The sequence below is a fragment of the Pristiophorus japonicus genome, chromosome 3 (assembly GCF_044704955.1).
Source record: "Pristiophorus japonicus isolate sPriJap1 chromosome 3, sPriJap1.hap1, whole genome shotgun sequence".
Taxonomy (NCBI): domain Eukaryota; kingdom Metazoa; phylum Chordata; class Chondrichthyes; family Pristiophoridae; genus Pristiophorus; species Pristiophorus japonicus.
This window is the reverse complement of record NC_091979.1, coordinates 220,150,191-220,169,860: the sequence shown is the minus strand read 5'-3', so window position 1 is coordinate 220,169,860 and position 19,670 is coordinate 220,150,191. Positions and strand designations below refer to the sequence as shown.

General features: G+C 49.3%; 1 protein-coding gene across 1 annotated transcript in view; it reads right to left on the bottom strand.

Annotated features, from left to right (window-relative positions):
- Positions 1 to 4,043: 4,043 nt before the first annotated feature.
- Positions 4,044 to 19,670, bottom strand: part of eif4e1c (eukaryotic translation initiation factor 4E family member 1c) — a 43,698-nt gene continuing 28,071 nt past the window's right edge. Inside the window, exons 5-7 of the mRNA XM_070876290.1 lie at positions 12,777 to 12,890; positions 7,271 to 7,410; positions 4,044 to 5,719 (exon numbers count right to left, since the gene is read on the bottom strand). Of these exons, the coding sequence (XP_070732391.1) occupies positions 5,605 to 5,719; positions 7,271 to 7,410; positions 12,777 to 12,890 (369 nt within the window). The 3' untranslated portion in view covers positions 4,044 to 5,604. The remainder of the gene's footprint in view (positions 5,720 to 7,270; positions 7,411 to 12,776; positions 12,891 to 19,670) is intronic.

Sequence of the window (19,670 nt, the reverse complement as noted above, 5' to 3'; positions counted from 1 at the left end):
GATAAATTCCCAGGGCCTGATAGTCTGCATCCCAAAGTACTTAAGGAAGTGGCCCTAGAAATAGTGGATGCATTGGTGATCATTTTCCAACAGTCTATCGACTCTGGATCAGTTCCTATGGACTGGAGGGTAGCTAATGTAACACCACTTTTTAAAAAGAGAGAAAATGGGTAATTATAGGTGAGCCTGACATCAGTAGTGGCGAAAATGTTGGAATCAATTATTAAAGATGAAATAACAGCGCATTTGGAAAGCAGTGACAGGATCGGTCCAAGTCAGCATGGATTTATGAAGGGAAAATCATGCTTGTCAAATCTTCTGGAATTTTTTGAGGATTTAACTAGTAGAGTGGACAAGGGAGAACCAGTGGATGTGGTGTATTTGGACTTTCAAAAGGCTTTTGACAAGCTCCCACACAAGAGATTGGTGTGCAAAATTAAAGCACATGGTATTGGAGGTGATGTACTGACGTGGATAGAGAGCTGGTTGGCAGACAGGAAGCAGAGAGTCGGGATAAATGGGTCCTTTTCAGAATGGCAGACAATGACTAGTGGGGTGCCGCAGGGCTCAGTGCTGGGATCCCAGCTATTTACAATATACATTAATGAGTTAGATGAAGGAATTGAGTATAATATCTCCAAGTTTGCCGATGACACTAAGCTGGGTGGCGGTGTGAGCTGCGGGGAGGACGCTAAGAGGCTGCAGGATGACTTGGACAGGTTAGGTGAGTGGGCAAATGCAGTATAATGTGGATAAATGTGAGGTTATCCACATTGGGGGCAAAAACTCGAAGGCAGAATATTATCTGAATGGCAGCAGATTAGGAAAAGGGGAGGTGCAACGAGACCTGGGTGTCATGGTACATCAGTCATTGAAAGTTGGCATGCAGGTACAGCAGGCGGTGAAGAAGGCAAATGGTATGTTGGCCTTCATAGCTGAGTATAGGAGCAGGGAGGTCTTACTGCAGTTGTACAGGGCCTTGGTGAGGCCTCACCTGGAATATTGTGTTCAGTCTTGGTCTCCTAATCTGAGGAAGGATATTCTTGCTATTAAGGGAGTGCAGCGAAGGTTCACCAGACTGATTCCCGGGATGGCAGGACTGATATTATGAGGGGAGACTGGATCAACTGGGCCTGTATTCACTGGAGTTTAGAAGGATGAGAGGGGATCTCATAGAAACATATAAAATTCTGACGGGACTGGACAGGTTAGATGCAGGAAGAATGTTCCCGATGTTGGGGAAGTCCAGAACCAGGGGACACAGTCTAAGGATAAGGGATAATCCATTTAAGACTTAGATGAGGAGAAACTTCTTCACTCAGAGCTGTTAACCTGTGTAATTCCCTACCACAGAGAGTTGTTGATGCCAGTTCATTGGATATATTAAAGAGGGAGTTAGATATGGCCCTTACGGCTAAAAGGATCAAGGGGTACAGAGAGAAAGCAAGAAAGGGGTACTGAGGTGAATGATCAGCCATGATCTTCCTTAATGGTGGTGCAGGCTCGAAGGGCCGAATGGTCTACTCCTGCACCTATTTTCTATGTTTCTATGCCATTTGCCTTCTTCACCGCCTGCTGTACCTGCTTGCCGACTTTCAATGACTGACGTACCATGACACCCAGGTCTCGTTGCACCTCCTCCTTTCATAATCTGTCACCATTCAGATAATATTCTGCCTTCCTGTTTTTGCCACCAAAGTGGATAACCTCACATTTATCGACATTATACTGCATCTGCCATTCATTTGCCCACTCACCTAAACTGTCCAAGTCACCCTACAGCTTCTTAGCATCCTCATCACAGCTCACACCACCACCCAGCGTAGTGTTATCTGAAAACTTGGAGCATTACATTCAATTCCTTCATCTAAATCATTAATGTATATTGTAAATAGCTGGGGTTCCAGCACTGAGCCCTGCGGCACCCCATTAGTCACTGCCTGCCATTCTGAAAAGGACCCGTTTATCCCGACTCTCTGCCAACCAGTTCTCTATCCACGTCAATACATTACCCCCAATATCATGTGCTTTAATTTTGCACACCAATCTCGTGTGTGGGACCTTGTCAAAAGCCTTTAGAAAGTTCAAATACACCACATCCACTGGTTCTCCCTTATCCACTCTACTCGTTACATCCTCAAAAAAGTCTATTAGATTTGTCAAGCATGATTTCCCTTTCTTAAATCCATGCTGACTTGGACCAATCCTGTCACTGCTTTCCAAATGCGCTGCTTTTTCATCTTTCATAATTGATTCCAACATTTTCCCCACCTCCGATGTCAGGCTAACCGTTTTCTCACTCCCTCTTTTTTTACATTACATTAGCTACCCTCCAGTCCATAGGAACTAATCCAGAGTCAATAGAATGTTGGAAAATGATCACCAATGCATCCACTATTTCTAGGGCCACTTTCTTAAGTACTCTGGGATGCAGCCTATCGGGCCCTGGGGATTTATCGGCCTTCAATCCCATCAATTTCCCTAACACAATTTCCTGACTCATACAGATTCCCTTCAGTTCGTCCTTCTCGCTAGACTCTCGGCCCCTAGTATTTCCGGAAGGTTATTTGTGTCTTCCTTAGTGAAGACAGAACCAAAGTATTTGTTCAATTGGTCTGCCATTTCTTTGTTCCCCATTATAAATTCACCTGATTCTGATAGCTAAGTTTGTCTTCACTAATCTTTTTCTCTTCACAAAACCACAGAAGCTTTTGCAGTCAGTTCTTGTGTTCCCTGCAAGCTTCCTCTCATACTCTATTCCCCCCTCCCCCCCTAATTAAACCCTTTGTCCTCCTCTGAATTCTAAATTTCTCCCAGTCCTCAGGTTTGCTGCTTTTTCTGGCCAATTTTTATGCCTCTTCTTTGTTAGCCACGTTTGAGACACCTTTCCCGTTTTATTTTTACTCCAGACAGGGATGTACAATTGTTGAAGTTCATCCATGTGATCTATAAATGTCTGCCATTGCCTATCCACAGTCAACCCTTGAAGTATCATTCGCCAGTCTATCCTAGCCAATTTACGTCTCATACCATCGAAGTTATCTTTCCTTAAGTTCAGGACCCTAGTCTCTGAATTAACTGTGTCACTCTCCATCTTAATAAAGAATTCTACCATTTTATGGTCACTCTTACCCTAGGGGCTAATTAATCCCCTCTCATTACACAACACCCAGTCTAGGATGACCAGCTCTCTAGTTAGTTCCTCAACATATTGGTCTAGAAAACCATCCCTAATACACTCCAGGAAATCCTCATCCACCGTATTACCAGCAGTTTGGTTAGCCCAATCTATATGTAGATTAAAGTTGCCCATGATAACTGCTGTACCTTTATTGCACGCATCCCTAATTTCTTGTTTGATGCCATCCCCAACCTCAGTACTACTGTTTGGTGGTTTGTACACAACTCCCACTGGTGTTTTCTGCCCTTTGGTATTCTGCAGCTCTATCCATACAGATTACACATCATCCAAGCTAATGTCCTTCCTTACTATCGCGTTAATTTCCTCTTTAACCAGCAACACTACCCTACCTCCTTTTCCTTTCTGTCTATCCTTCATGAATGTTGAATACCCCTGGATGTTGAGTTCCCAGCCTTGGTCACCCTGGAGCCATGTCTCCATAATCCCAATTATATCATATTCGTTAATAGTTGTCTGCGCAGTTAATTCATCCACCTTATTACGAATATTCCTCGCATTGAGACACAGAGCCTTCAGGCTTGTCTTTTTAATACTCTTTGTCCCTTTAAAACTCTTTGTCCCTTTAGAATTATGCTGTAATGTGGCCCTTTTTGATTTTTGCCTTGGATTTCTCTGCCCTCCACTTTTACTTTTCTCCTTTCTATCTTTTGCTCTTATATTGTGCTGGCTGAAAACTCTGGGTGCATACAGCATTTAGTAATTGATAGACACATGAGGAAAAAGACAATTTCCAACACAAATGTATTTAAAATTGAATAATTACCAGCGTAATTAAAGATTTAACATATATGGCTGGAATACACCATCAATAGTGACAGTAGCAAAATAATTCACACATTCGTTCCAACATTAGCATTTATTATCAAGTTCTGGAATTCATACAATGCACAATACCAAATGAGAAAATACTGGTGAAAGGATATTAAAAGCATCAGTTTTCCTGCTCATCAGGCAATATCCCTAATTTCTAATTTTGATTTCATCTACTGTGAAATGGCGTACAAATCCAATCAATGAATTTCAAATAAGGATAGCTGTTCAACATCCTTTTAAAACCTTCAAATTAAATTCACAGCAATGCTTTTAACTGTTAAATACCTTAAGAAAATAATATTTTCTGTGGAATAGTTCCCCTCAAAATCAACACAGGGCTGCAGACTGAACATATGCGGGAATGTTGCTGGGCACTCAGGTTATCGGAAGGTAACAGGAGATGGAAAAGCAGCAGTACACTTCAAGTCCTTCAAAATATGTTTAAACAGCAGAGGGGGTGGGGGCAGCAGGTGAAGCAGTAAAACAAAGCTGGGCTGTTTTCCACTAGTGACAGTATTTGGATTGGCCCCCACGTTATACAACTGTTAATGTAGGTTTTAGAATTCTTCGCCAACTTTACATCTAATGCGAAGGCTTGACAAAGTACGATTTCTCTCTGTACTTTTGCCAGTGTCTACTCTGCTTATTACAGGACTCCGAATAATTTAACACTGCCACATAAATGGATAACGAACAGCACATTCCTGGGGACAGTTCTGGGAGGAGTGGGGAGGAGCATGGGCAGCAATAGTCAGTTCCCATTCTGCACTCAGATCCACCTTTAGGGAGTGAGCATTCAGCTCTCACACTGGGGTACTAATGCAGTACACACTGCACTAGAGAACTCCCATCTGTACTGAGTTCAGGCAGGTTAGGGAGACTGCAAGACAAGCTCACCCGAGCACAAGCACAACTCCTTCAGTTAAACAACACGACTGACGTGGCTGTGTCAGATTTCGCTTCCTCTCATGTAAAAGCCCGCTCCTTAGTGAGTGCTTTATACAAGGAAAGACTCCTATACATGTAGTTTTCAAATGCTGCAGATTTAACGATTCAAGTGTCCCAACTTCCTTACAATGGGACTCTGAGGAACTGGTCTGCTGTTACTGTGTGCGACACACACTGCTCTCACTGTCACCAACTAAAATCCAGGGCAGTTCTCAGCACGCTGCTAGTCGGGCCAAATATCAAGGAAAATGTTCATTGGACCCTGCCCTTTGCCCGTACTGAAGTGGAGCAGTGTGATGTGTACACACCAAGCAACTCACAACTTGTGTTAAGCTAGTGATTGGTTAGAAACGGCCGTCAAAACTGAAAATGTATAGTCTGTCCGTCAGCTAGTGTTAAATTTGAGCCCTACAAAATCGAGGGAAAAAAAATTCTATAGACCCGGTGGTAAGGCTTCCTCCATCCTCCTTTCATTTGCAATAGAAACCGAATCTGATCAGCCGCAAGGTTATCCCAGAAGATGACTCGCTTGGCTCCTGCTTGCTGCAAGTTTCTTTGTGTGTTGACAGATCCAATGTTTGTTACTTTTACCCATGTTACCAGATGAATCTCAGTTTGTTTGCTGCATTTGAGACTGTTCCCTAAACTGAGAACAGGTTCTTTGTTGTGGATCCACTTTTGCTAGATGTGTCATCATGTGACTGGTAACCAATAAGAGCTTTCAAAGACAGTCCTAAACGTTCTTTGTACAATTGCCTGTAAAATACATTTAATTTGTTTACAAAATGCAAACATTAACGCAGAGTGAAAGTCGAAGGTACTACTGACAGCTAATGTGAGCGCTATTCTCAAAAAAAAGGAAACATTGGGAGTTCATAGGTTGATCAGCATGTGAAAGAGAAAATTTCATGTGAGATGCTTTATCAGAATTCAGATGCTGGGTCCCACCCAAAAGGTTGACCTGTCTTTTTAGCCTTCAGCTGCTGACACGCTTTTATCTGATTTCCAGCTCGTGGCTTTTCCCTTCATCTCAACTGTGTGGACTGCCTGCCCCTTTCCCTCAAACTGGCGCTGGAGAGGGTCTGCAGCAGCATGCCCCATTTCTCAATTACCAACCGGCGGTTTGGTAAAGGTCCTTGGCTGAAGTTCGATGAGCAGCAAAGCTCCCATTAAAGGCTCAGTTGTTAAAGGGAGCGCACCAGTGATATGATCCACATTGCACAGTAGGTCCCAGGTTGGACCCCTGCTCTCTGCTCTACTAGCTCATTTCCGGTGGCCAGCAACTAGGGACAGGCATTGTGCCGCAGGTCCCCGGACTAGGGAGAAAAAAAATAAACTCAGCCCAGCTCCTGTTTATTATTCAGTGAGTCCTACTGGTCACCTGGTGAGGAAAGGATAGGTAAAGGCACTTCAGTGAGGTAGTGGAGTGCGCACATGGAACCGTCTGCCAGTGAGTCAGCACACTGTCCAGGCAGAATAGCAGAATATCAGACATAAACTAATCTAATGTTCTTATGTTCTAACGCACACCTTGGCCCCATTATCAATAGATTCTGGGTACCACCGCCCCCCATCCGCCATACGTAAACAGGAAATGGATGAATCACCTGAGGTCAACTCACCCTCAGAGGAGGGGCTGGGTCACCTGGGGTCATTGCTGTCCCCCCCCCCCCACTTCTCCCATACAGGGAAGAAATGGGGGTTAACAGGGGGTCACACAGTGATCTGTGTTATGCAAAGTGAACAGCAAAACTGAACAGTGCTGGGAACCTGCCGAATCATTAGAGATGTTACAACATGGAAACAGGCCATTCGGCCCATTCAGTCTATGTCAGTGTTTATCCTCCACACAACGAGTCCGATTCACATTTGCCATATCCCTTTAATTCCTTTCCCCACATCCACTTAGCCAATCTAATCTTGAATGTCGACAATTTCCGCCTCAATCATTAACCTTGGAAGTGAATTCCACAGGTTCAAAACTCTCTGAAGTGCCTCCTGTCCTCTGTTCTAAATCTCTTCCATTTAATCTTATATCTATGGCCCCTTGTTCTAGACCCCTCAACTACTAGAAACAGTCTGCTTCTTTCTAACCTTTCCTAACTTAAAACATTTTGATCATATTGTGCTCGTATAACGAAGACCCAATTTTGCAAATCTTTCTTCGTATTTTGATTCCACACGTCCTGGGAAGACCCGAAACAGGACAAGGGCAGGGGAGAGTAAAATAGAATAAGCCACGGCACGATACAGAACAGCCCCCCACCCCCACACTTTAATAGTGAAGATTGTGACATTGAGACTTACCCTATTGAAACGACTGCTTCTCTGTTTTGGCAGTTCCCTGTCCAAATTGCTATTTTGTCACCTTTCGGCCTGACATTTACAACAGCTCCACACACCTCGTCACTGTACTCATCAAAGGCCTCCCCAATCAGACACAGGAGCTAGCGCATGCGACAGGAACAAAAAAAGAACATTTAAATACTACACCGAATAGTCTTCATGTATCAAGACAGTCATATAAACAATCCCATAGGCCACAAATGCGCTGCAGATATCTTGACCACTAGCAATGCAGAAAGTCTTGGAATTTATTTTGCCATAGTCAAGTGTTAATAGAACACCCAAGGCAGGTACAGAACGTTTAGATACAGACTAAAGCTCCCTCTACACTGTCCCATCAAACACTCCCAGGGCAGATACAGCACGAGTTAGATACAGAGTAAAACTCGCCCTGCACGCCACAAAACGTTTGATAAAGTGCCACATAATAGGCTTGCCAGCAAAGTTGAAACCAATGGAATAAAAGGGACAGTGGCAGCATGGCTACAAAATTGGCTAAGTGACTGGAAAGAGAGTGTAGTGGTGAACGGTTGTTTTTCAGACTAGAGGAAGGTATACAGTGGTGTTCCTCAGGGGTGGGTACTAGGACCACTGCTTTTCTTGATATATATTAATGACTTACAGATGACACAAAACTTGGTAGTATAGTGAACAGCGAGGAGGATAGTGAAAGACTTCAAGAAGGCATACACAGGCTGGTGAAATGGGTGGACACGTGACAGATGACATTTAACGCAGAGATGTGTGAGGTGATTCATTTTTGTAGAAAGAACGAGGAGAGGCAATATAAACTAAAGGGTACAATCCTAAAGGGAGTGCATGATCAGATATATCTGGGGGTATATGTGCACAAATCATTGAAGAAATAGGAGCAGGAGTAGGCCATTCGGCCCCTCGAGCCTGCTTCACCATTCAATAGGATCATGGCTGAACTGAAAGGTGAGAAAGCGGTTACAAAAGCCTACGGGATCCTGGGCTTCATGAATAGAGGTATAGAGTACAAAGCAAGGAAGATACGACGAACTTTTATAAAACACTGGTTCGGCCTCAACTGGAGTATTGTGTCCAATTCTGGGCACCACACTTTAGAAAAGATGTGAAGGCTTTAGAGAGGGTGCAGAAAAGATGTAAGAGAATGGTTCCAAGGAAGAGGGACTTCAGTTATGTAGATAGACTGGAGAAGCTGGGGTTGTTCTCCTTGGAGCAGAGAAGGTTGAGAGGAGATTTGATAGAGGTATTCAAAATCATGAGGGGTCTAGACAGAGTAAATAGAGAGAAACTGTTCCCATTGATGGAAGGGTCTAGAACCAGAGTTCACAGATTTAAGGTGATTGGCAAAAGAACCAAAGGCGACGAGGAAAACTTTTTTACGCCGTGAGTGGTTAGGATCTGGAATGCACTGCCTGAAAGGAGGGTGGAGGGACATTCAATTATGACTTTCAAAAGGAAATTGGATAAGTACCTGAAAGAAAAAAATGTGCAGGGCTATGGGGAGAGGGCAGGGGACTGGGACTTGCTGAAATGCTCTTGCTGGCACGGGCTCGCCGGGCCAAATGGCCTTCTTCTGTGCTGTAACCATTCTATGATTCAATGATGCACCATCCTATCAAATACCCCCAGGGCAGGTACAGAACAGTTAGCTACAGAGTAAAGCTCCCTCTACACTGTCCCACAAAACACCAAAGAACAGCATTCAAGTGACGAACTGCCAACCTTTCTCACACCAATCATCCATGAGATCAAAGATAACTAATGTTCCCAAATGATAGGGCAACTCTCTGGATGCAGGTCACCGCACAAGGGAATCAGTTAAGACGATCCAATGCCACAGTCACTCAGACTTTCAGCCAGATGGGAGACCATCGCTCCTTTCGGTGCTGAATTTGATTTATCAACTGAAAGAACTAACAAAGTGTAGAGTTCCCCCCCCAATACTAGCTCCTCCCAATTTTAACTTTAAAAAGATAGCTTCAGTACTGCTTGGTGACAGTAAGTCAATCACGGACGTTCAGTGAATTAGATTCATTTTCAACGATGCAGTTTCATACATTTAATAGAGAAGGCTTTGTATTTCAATTAAACAAAGTACTGATTTTATTCCGATACATAAAAAGGAAGATAGAATAAGTCCAGGGAACTGTAGAAGAGGGGGCGGAGAGAAAGGGAGGGGGAAAGGTGGGAGGATGGGGTGGGGGAGCGAGGGGGAGGGCGGGCGAGGGCGAGTGAGGGTCGGAAGGGGGGAAGAGGGTCGGAAGGGGGGAGAGGGTCGGAAGGGGGGGAGAGGGTCGGAAGGGGGGGAGAGGGTCGGAAGGGGGGGAGAGGGTCGGAAGGGGGGGAGAGGGTCGGAAGGGGGGGAGAGGGTCGGAAGGGGGGGAGAGGGGCGGAAGGGGGGGAGAGGGGCGGAAGGGGGGAGAGGGGCGGAAGGGGGGAGAGGGTCGGAAGGGGGGAGAGGGGCGGAAGGGGGGAGAGGGTCGGAAGGGGGGAGAGGGTCGGAAGGGGGGAGAGGGTCGGAAGGGGGGAGAGGGTCGGAAGGGGGGAGAGGGTCGGAAGGGGGGAGAGGGTCGGAAGGGGGGAGAGGGTCGGAAGGGGGGAGAGGGTCGGAAGGGGGGAGAGGGGCGGAAGGGGGGAGAGGGGCGGAAGGGGGGAGAGGGGCGGAAGGGGGGAGAGGGGCGGAAGGGGGGAGAGGGGCGGAAGGGGGGAGAGGGGCGGAAGGGGGGAGAGGGGCGGAAGGGGGGAGAGGGGCGGAAGGGGGGAGAGGGGCGGAAGGGGGGAGAGGGGCGGAAGGGGGGAGAGGGGCGGAAGGGGGGAGAGGGGCGGAAGGGGGGAGAGGGGCGGAAGGGGGGAGAGGGGCGGAAGGGGGGAGAGGGGCGGAAGGGGGGAGAGGGGCGGAAGGGGGGAGAGGGGCGGAAGGGGGGAGAGGGGCGGAAGGGGGGAGAGGGTCGGAAGGGGGGAGAGGGTCGGAAGGGGGGAGAGGGGCGGAAGGGGGGAGAGGGGCGGAAGGGGGGAGAGGGGCGGAAGGGGGGAGAGGGGCGGAAGGGGGGAGAGGGGCGGAAGGGGGGAGAGGGGCGGAAGGGGGGAGAGGGGCGGAAGGGGGGAGAGGGGCGGAAGGGGGGAGAGGGGCGGAAGGGGGGAGAGGGGCGGAAAGGGGGAGAGGGGCGGAAAGGGGGAGAGGGGCGGAAAGGGGGAGAGGGGCGGAAAGGGGGGAGAGGGGCGGAAAGGGGGAGAGGGGCGGAAAGGGGGAGAGGGGCGGAAAGGGGGAGAGGGGCGGAAAGGGGGAGAGGGGCGGAAAGGGGGAGAGGGGCGGAAAGGGGGAGAGGGGCGGAAAGGGGGAGAGGGGCGGAAAGGGGGAGAGGGGCGGAAAGGGGGAGAGGGGCGGAAAGGGGGAGAGGGGCGGAAAGGGGGAGAGGGGCGGAAAGGGGGAGAGGGGCGGAAAGGGGGAGAGGGGCGGAAAGGGGGAGAGGGGCGGAAAGGGGGAGAGGGGCGGAAAGGGGGAGAGGGGCGGAAAGGGGGAGAGGGGTGGAAAGGGGGGGAAAGGGGGAGAGGGGTGGAGAAGGAGGAGTGGAGGGAAGAGGGAGTGAGGACATCAGCGTTGATTCTATAGATGAAGATGATGATAAGAGTCAAAACAAGTACTGTTGCAATAAAGATTCTAACATGACCGCAAATTTTATGCAGGTCTCTGCTCGTCAAGTATATTCAGCACGGATTTCAGAAGAGGTCATACTTGACCAAGGCTAATGAATTCTTTAAATAAGTTAACAGTAAGTGTAGACAAGGGTAATGTAGATGATGTAATATATTAGGAATCGGGATTTGGAAATACAACTTAAAAATCTGTGGACGGCACTAAATTGGAGGCTGTAGTTAATACAGGGGGTCTGTTACAAAATACAAGACGATATTAATAAACGTGCAGAATGGGCACAGAAGTGGCAAATTTCCATATCGAAAAGTGTGTGGTGTTACTTTTTGATCGTAGGAATAACGAGGCCACATAGACTTTGGAAAATGTAAGGAGGCCACATAATCCCTAGAAAATAAGTTGAAATGGGGTAAATGAGCAGAGATCTCCGGGTGCAGATACACAAATTACAAGTAGCGGCGCATGTTACTAAAGCCATAAAACAGCAAACAAAGCACTGGGGTTCAGCTCTAGAGGGATAGAATTGAAAAGCAGCAAATTTATATGTTAAACTTGTATAGAACCTTGGTTAGAGTATTGTGAACTATGCTGGTCTCTATGATAAAAAGGATATAGAGCAACTGGAGAAGGTACAAAAAAGATTTACTAGAATATTACCAGAGAAGTAATACTCATCAGAAAAGGCTGAACAAGGGTTCTTTTCTCTAGAAACGAGAATGTTGGAAGGGATATTGGGTAGAGGTTTTTAAGATTATGTAGCGGTTTGATAGGGTAGATGTAGAGAAGATGGGCCCAAGTTTCCACAAGAAAAAAAACGGGCGCCCCTCCGAGCTGGGTGCCCGTTTTTCGCGCCTAAAAAAATCCTCGGTATTCTCCACCTACTTACAGGTCCTCTGGCCCTCGGCGCAGCCAGCACGAGCTGTGGGGGGGGGCGGAGCCAGGTCCCGGCGCTGAAAACAGTGCCGGGACCTCTGCACATGCGCGCTACAGTCGGCACGCAAGTGCAGTAGCTCCAGGCGCCGAACTGTGTGGGTTCCCTTCCCCCCCACCTCGTACTGGACGCCTAATTTGTAACCTGCGCCTGATTTTTTAATGTGTCGAACAGGTTTTTTCAGTTCTACACAAATCTTCACTGGCTCCATTCTACTTTAGTTTGGAGTACATTTTCACTGTGGAAACTTTCAAATCAGGAGTCAGTGGCCGGACACGCCCCCTTTTGAAGAAAAAATTCTGTTCTAAACTAGAACTGTTCTACCTGACTAGAACTGCAGAAAAAAAAAAATGTGGAGAATTGCGATTTCTAAAATAGTCCGTTCTCCACCAGTTGCTCCTAAAAATCAGACGCGAATCATGTGGAAACTTGGGCCCGATGTTTCCACTCGTGGGGGAGACCAGGACTAGGGGCCATTAATACAATAGGGAATTCAGAAGAAACTTCTTTACCCAGAGTCGCGAGAATGTGGAACTTGCTGCCTCAGGGAGTGGCTGAGGCAAATAGCATAAGATACATTTCAGGGAAAAACTAGATAAACACATGAGGGAGAAAGGAATAGAAGGATATGCTGATAGGATGAGATGAAGAGGGCTTGGGTGGGGGCTCATATAGAGCATAAACACCAGCACTGGCCTGTTTCTGTGCTGTAATTTCTATGCCACTCGTAGAATGTGTAGCTGACCGGTTTATTTTATTCCAGTACTAAGTCAGATGGGCTTAAAGTCAAGAACAAAACCCACACTGCAGCAGAGCTCAGGATTCAGGACTGTACAAGAGTGCGGGCGACTCTGAAGCTGATCATATTTATTCGCCAGGAGAGCTGCAGTTACCGTTTCCAGCCAGTATCGGTCCAAGTCATTGTGCCTCTGTTGCTTGTTAAGGGTCATTAGCCACCTTCCTCCTTTTTTATTTTTATCATCTTCCCACATTGGTTTAATACCATCCTGTTAAAATAAAGTCACCACATCATAAAGAGCGTTGGTACAATTTCACTGACAATATCAAGCATCTTTAGGAAACATTAAAGCAAACACCTCCCCCCCCGCCTCCCCCACCACCACAGGACCTCCCCTCGCCTATCCCCCACCACAGAGCCACCCCTCCCCCCCCACCCCCAGAACCCACCACAGGACTTCCCCTCGCCTATCCCCCACCACAGAGCCACCCCTCCCCCCGCTCCCCAGTCCTCACTACAGGACCTCCCCTGCCCCAACCCCAGACCCCCACTATAGGGCCTCCCCTCCCCTACCACAGAGCCTCCCCATCCCAACCCTCCACCAGAGGGCCTCCCTCACCCCCAGACCACAACACAGAGCCTCCCTGTTATATATGTATACTTGTATTTACTCTGTACAGCCGCCAGAGGGCTCATCCCCTGGACTCCCAAGGGATCCCATAATCCCTTGGGAGCACAGGTATTTAAGCAGGCTTCACAGATTGGAGGCGCACTCTGCAGACCTGCAATAAAAAACTACGGTCATACTTTACTTTGAGCTCACAGTGTTCAGTCTGACTCTTTCTCCATACATAACAACTGGCAACAAGATACAGATAGTGAACCCAAAGATGCAGAGAACAGTGTACATCCTGGAGAAATTCTCGGAGGGAGAAGATTGGGGAACTGTTGTGGAGCGACTCGACCAATACATCGTGGCCAACGAACTAGATGGGGAAGAGAGTGCTGCCAAACCAAGGGCAATCCTCCTCACCATTTGGGGGGGGGGGGGGGGGGGGGCAGCAACGTATGGCCTCATGAAGAATCTGCTCACTCCAGTGAAACCCACGGAGAAATGTACAGGGCAGGTCATACGTACCTGCAGCTACACATCCGCAGATGTTTCAGAGTCCATCATAAAAAGGTGATGAATGCAAGGCCATTAACACCTTGTTGGCGCTGTGGGGGTGATCATCGTTACCATTCATGCCGATTCAAAGAGTACGTTTGCAAGGGCTGTGGAACAATGGGACACTCCAACGAGCGTGCAGGCGAGCTGCAAAGCCCGTTAAACCTGCAAACCACCATGTTACAGAGGACAGATCCACGGATGATCACGACGAACCAGAGCCTCAGATCGAGGAGGCAGAGGTACATGGGGTGCACACATTCACCATGAAGTGTCCCCCGATAATGCTGAATGTTGAACTAAATGGACTCCCGGTGTCAATGGAGCTGGCGCGAGCCAGTCCATCATGGGCAAAAAGACTTACGAAAGGTTGTGGTGCAACAACGCCTCAATGCCACTCTTAACTCCAGTTCGCACGAAACTAAGAACGTAAACGAAAGAACTGATTCCTGTAATCGGCAGTGCTGCTGTAAGGGTCTCCTACGGTGGAGCGGTGCACAAGCTACCACTCTGGGTGGTACCGGGCGATGGTCCCACGCTGCTTGGCAGGAGCTGGCTGGGAAAGATACGCTGGAACTGGGACGACATCCGAGTGCTATCGCCCGCTAACGACACTTCGTGTGCTCAGGTCTTAAACAAATTTCCTTCGCTATTCGAACCAGGCATCGGGAAATTCCAAGGAGCAGAAGTGCAGATCCACCTAATTCCGGGGGCGCAACCCACCCATCACATGGCGAGAGCAGTACCGTACATGATGAGAGAAAGGGTAGAAATCAAGCTCGACCGGCTGCAAAGAGAGGGCGCCATTTCCCCGATCGAGTTCAACAAGTGGGTCAGTCCTATCGCCCCAGTCCTCAAGGGAGACAGCTCCATCAGAATCTGTGGTGATTACAAAGTAACTATCAATCGTTTCTCCCTGCAGGACCAATACCCACTACCAAAGGCCGACGACCTCTTTGCAACGCTGGTGGGAGGAAAGACGTTCACGAAGCTGGATCTGACTTCAGCCTACATGACGCAGGAACTGGAGGAATCATCGAAGGCCCTTACCTGCATCAACACGCAGATGTCCATTTGAAATCCGATCGGTGGCGGCGATATTCCAGAGAAACATGGAAATTTTATTGAAGTCGGTCCCGCACACCGTGGTCTTCCAGGACGATATCTTGGCTACAGGTCGGAACACAGTCGAGCATCTGCAGAACCTGCAGGAAGTTCTTAGTCGACTCAACCGCGTGGGACTCAGGTTAAAATGCTCGAAGTGCGTTTTCTTGGCACCTGAAGTGGAGTTCCTGGGAAGGAGGAATGCAGCGGACGGCATCAGGACCACCAACGCGAAGCCGGAGGCAATCAAGAACGCACCAAGGCCACAGAACGTGACGGATCTGCGGTCGTTTCTGAGACTCCTGAACTACTTTGGTAACTTCTTACCGGATCGCAGCACACTGTTAGAACTATTACATGTCTTACTACGAAAAGGGACGAATGAGTTTGGGGCAAAAGCCAAGAAAATGCCTTTGTAAAAGCAAGAAAATTGTTGGCTCAAACAAATTGCTTGTGTTAATAAGAACATAAAAATTAGAAACAGGAGTAGGCCATCTAGCCCCTCAAGCCCATCATGTTGTATGATCCATGTAAGCGTTTGGTACTAGCATGTGACGCATCGTCATATAGTGTCGGGTGTGTATTGCAACAAGCTCATGATTTCGGGAAACTGCAACCGGTTACTTATGCATCCAGGAGTCTAAGGCTGAGAGAGCCTACAGCATGATTGAGAAAGAAGCGTCAGCATGTGGCAATGGGGTAAAGAAAATGCATCAATACCTGTTTGGGCTAAAATTCGATTGGAAACTGACCATAAGCCACTTATATCCCTATTCTCCGAGAGTAAAGGGATAAATACCAACGCATTGGCCCGTATCCAGAGATGGGCGCTCACGTTGTCCGCATACAACTACGCCATCCGCCACAGGCCAGGCACAGAAAACAGCGCCGATGCTCTCAGTAGGCTGCCATTGCCCACCACGGGGGTGGGAATGGCGCAGCCCGCAGATCTAGCCATGGTTATGGAAGCATTTGAGAGTGAGCAATCACCTGTCACTGCCCGGCAGGTCAAAACCCGGACAAGCCAGGATTCCTTATTATCTCCAGTCAAAAGCTGTGTGCTTCATGGGAGCTGGTCCAGTGTCCCAGTGGAAATGCAGAGAGAGATAAAGCCGTTCCAACGGCGCAAAGATGAAATGTCTATACAGGCAGACTGCCTTCTGTGGGGCAATCGAGTAGTGGTTCCCAAGAAGAGCAAAGACACTTTCATCAATGACCTCCACAGTACCCAGGCATCGTAATGATGAAAGCGATAGCCAGATCCCACGTGTGCTGACCCGGTAACGATGCGGAATTAAGAGTCCTGCGTTCACAGATGTAATACATGCTCGCAGTTAAGCAATGTACCCAGGGAGGCGCTGCTAAGTTTATGGTCTTGGCCCTCCAAACCGTGGTCTAGGGTACACGTCGACTATTGCAGGCCCGTTCTTGGGTAAAATGTTCCTTATGGTTGTAGATGCGTACTCCAAGTGGATTGAATGAGAGATAATGCCGGCTAGTACATCCGCTGCCGCTACTCAAAGCCTGCGGGCCATGTTTGCCACACATGGCCTACCCGATGACCTGGTGAGCGACAACGGGCCATGTTTTACCAGTGCTGAGTTCAAAGAATTCATAACCCGTAATGGGATCAAACATGTCACATCTGCCCCATTTAAACCAGCGTCCAATGATCAGGCAGAGAGAGCAGTGCAAACCATCAAGCAAGGCTTGAAGAGGGTAACTGAAGGCTCACTGCAGACTCGCCTATCCTGAGTCCTGCTTAGTTACCGCACGAGACCCCACTCACTCACTGGGATCCCACCTGCTGAACTGCTGATGAAAAAAGCACTTAAGACAAAACTTTCGTTAATTCACCCTGATCGACATGAACAAGTAAAGAGCAGGTGGCTTCAACAAATTGCATACCATGATAGCGCAAATGTGTCACGCGAGATTGAAATCAATGATCCTGTATTTGTATTAAATTATGGACAAGGTCCCAAGTGGCTTCCTGGCACTGTCGTGGCCAAAGAGGGAAGCAGGGTGTTTCGGGTCAAACTTTCAAATGGACTCATTCACCGGAAACACTAGGACCAAATCAAACTCAGATTCACGGACTACCCTGAGCAACCCACCTTAGACACTACATTTTTTGATCCCCCAACATACACACCAGTGGCAACCGGCACCACGGTTGACCACGAAGCAGAACCCATCATCCACAGCAGCCCAGCAGGGTCCAACACATCAGGCAGCCCAGCGAGGACCCAACAAATGATTCAACACCACCAGCTTTCACACCGAGACGATCAACCAGAGCAAGGGCCCCAAATCAACTCATATTGTAAATAGTTACACTATTGACTTTGGGGGGGAAATGTTGTTATATATGTGGACTTGTATTTACTCTACAGCCACCAGAGGGCTCATCCTCTGGAGTCCCAAGTGATCCCATAATCCCTTGGAAGCACAGGTATTTAAGGAGGCTTCACAGGTTGGAGAGGCACTCTTGAGACCTGCAACAAAAGACTATGGTCACACTTTACTTTGAGCTCAGTGTTCAGTTTGACTCTCTCTCCATACACAACACTCCCCTCCCCCACCCCCCAAACCCCACCACAGGGTCTCCCCTCCACCACAACAGGGCCGCCCCTACCTACCCCCAGAGCCTCCCCTTCCCCACCCCCCACCAGAGTCTCCCCTCCCCCATCCACAGATTTCACCACAGTGGCTCCCCTCTCCCACACCTCACCAAACGCCCTCCCTTCCCCCACCGCCAGATCCCACCACAGCCTCCCCCAACCCCAGACCCCCACCATAGGGCCTCCCCTACCACAGAGCATTCACTCCCCCAACCCGCAACCATAGAGCCTCCTCTCCCCAAAACTCCACCACAGGGCCTCCCTTCCCCCACCACAGGACTTCCCCCACCCCCAGACCCGCACCGTGGGGCCTTCCCCACCCCCAGACCCCCACCGCGGGGCCTCCCCCACTCCCAGACCCCACCACAGAGCCACCCCTCCCCCCTCACCACAGGGCCTCCCCTTCCCCACGTCCAGACCCCCTCCCATCACAGGACCCCCTCCCCCACCACAGGACCTCTACCACCCCCAGACCCCCACCACTGGGCCTCCCCTCCCCTACCACAGAGCATCTCCTCTCCCACCCTGCAATCACAGGGCCTCCCTCCCCCACCCCCAACCACAGGGCCTCCCCACCCCAAGGCTCCACGACAGGGCCTCCCCTCCCCCACAAGAGGGCCGCCCCTACCCACCCCCCGACCCCACCACAGTGGCTCCCCTCCTCCATATCTCACCACATGGCCTCCCCTCCCCCACCCCCACTACATGGCCTCCCCTCCCCCACCCCCACCACAGGGCCTCCTCTTCCCCCACCGCCAGACCCCACCACAAAGCCCTCCCTCCCCACCGCCAGACTCCATCACAGGGCCTCCCCAACCCCAGACTCCATCACATGGCCTCCCCTCGCCTAACCCCCACCACAGAACCTCCCTTTCCCCCCAACCACACAGCCTCCCATTCCCCTATCGCCTACCATGGAGCCTCTCCACCACAGTCTCCCCTCCCCCACCTCCCACATCACAGGGCCACCCCTCCCCCACCAGAGTCTCCCCTCCCCCACCCCCACACCACAGAGTCTCCGCTCCCCCACCCACAGCAGAGAGCCTCCCAATCCCCACCGCCACCAGAGGGCCTCCCCTCCCCAACCAACAGACCCCCACCGCAGGACCTCCCCCACCCACAGCAAAGGGCCTCCCCATGCCCACCGCCACCGCATGGCTGCCCCTTCCCCCACCTCCAGCCCAGGGTCTCCCCTCCCCCAGACCCCACCACAGGGCCTCTCCTATCCACCCCCAGACCCCACCACAGGGGCTCCCCTCCCCACCCCACAATAGAGCCTCCCCACCACAAGACATACCCTCACCTACGCCCCACCACAGAACCTCCCTTCCCCCATCACAGATCCTCCCCTCCCCCACCCCCAGATCTCACCACAGGGGCTCCCCTCCCCCATTACAGGGCCTCCCATCTCCCACCCCCAGACCTCCACCACAGGTCCTCCCATCTTCCATCCCCAGACCCCCACCACAGGGCCTCCCCTTCCCCTCACCATCATTTAAACCGAGTAACTAAGTCACCTATTTTATAATCCATAAATCAGTTGCAGAATTAACCAAATGCTTTCAAACAAGTGTCAGAAGCCAAAAATGAGATGCAAACTTTACTGCATTTTTGAATTTAAGATTTGTACAGAATCCAATGCCATCACTGAGTAATGCACTATACTGCACTCAGGAAAAACTACAATTCAAACAGAACAATCAATTTTAAACAAAAAATCTCCTTTATTATCCCAGGAAGATGTGAGGTATGGTGAACTGTAGCATAGTGATAATGCTACTGGACTAGTAAGCCAAAGGCCTGGTCTAATAATCCAGAGAACAGAAGTTCAAATCCCACCCTGGCAGCTTGAGAACTTAAATTCAGTGGGGGGAAAAAAAATCAGGATATAAATAAAAAGCTCCTATCAGTAAATGACCAACGAGCTGTCAGATTGTCATAAAAACCCAACTGGTTCACTGATGTTGTTTAGGGAAGGGAACCTGATGTCCTTATCAGTCTGGTTTAAACAAGACTGCAGTTGCACACCAAGGTGGCTGATGCATTAAAAATGCATCAAATTTGATCGTCTCCTGTCGCACAAGTTGGTTACTGCACAGTCCATTTCCTCTCATCGTTGAGGAGTGTGATCTGCCTTCACATGGAGGCTGGG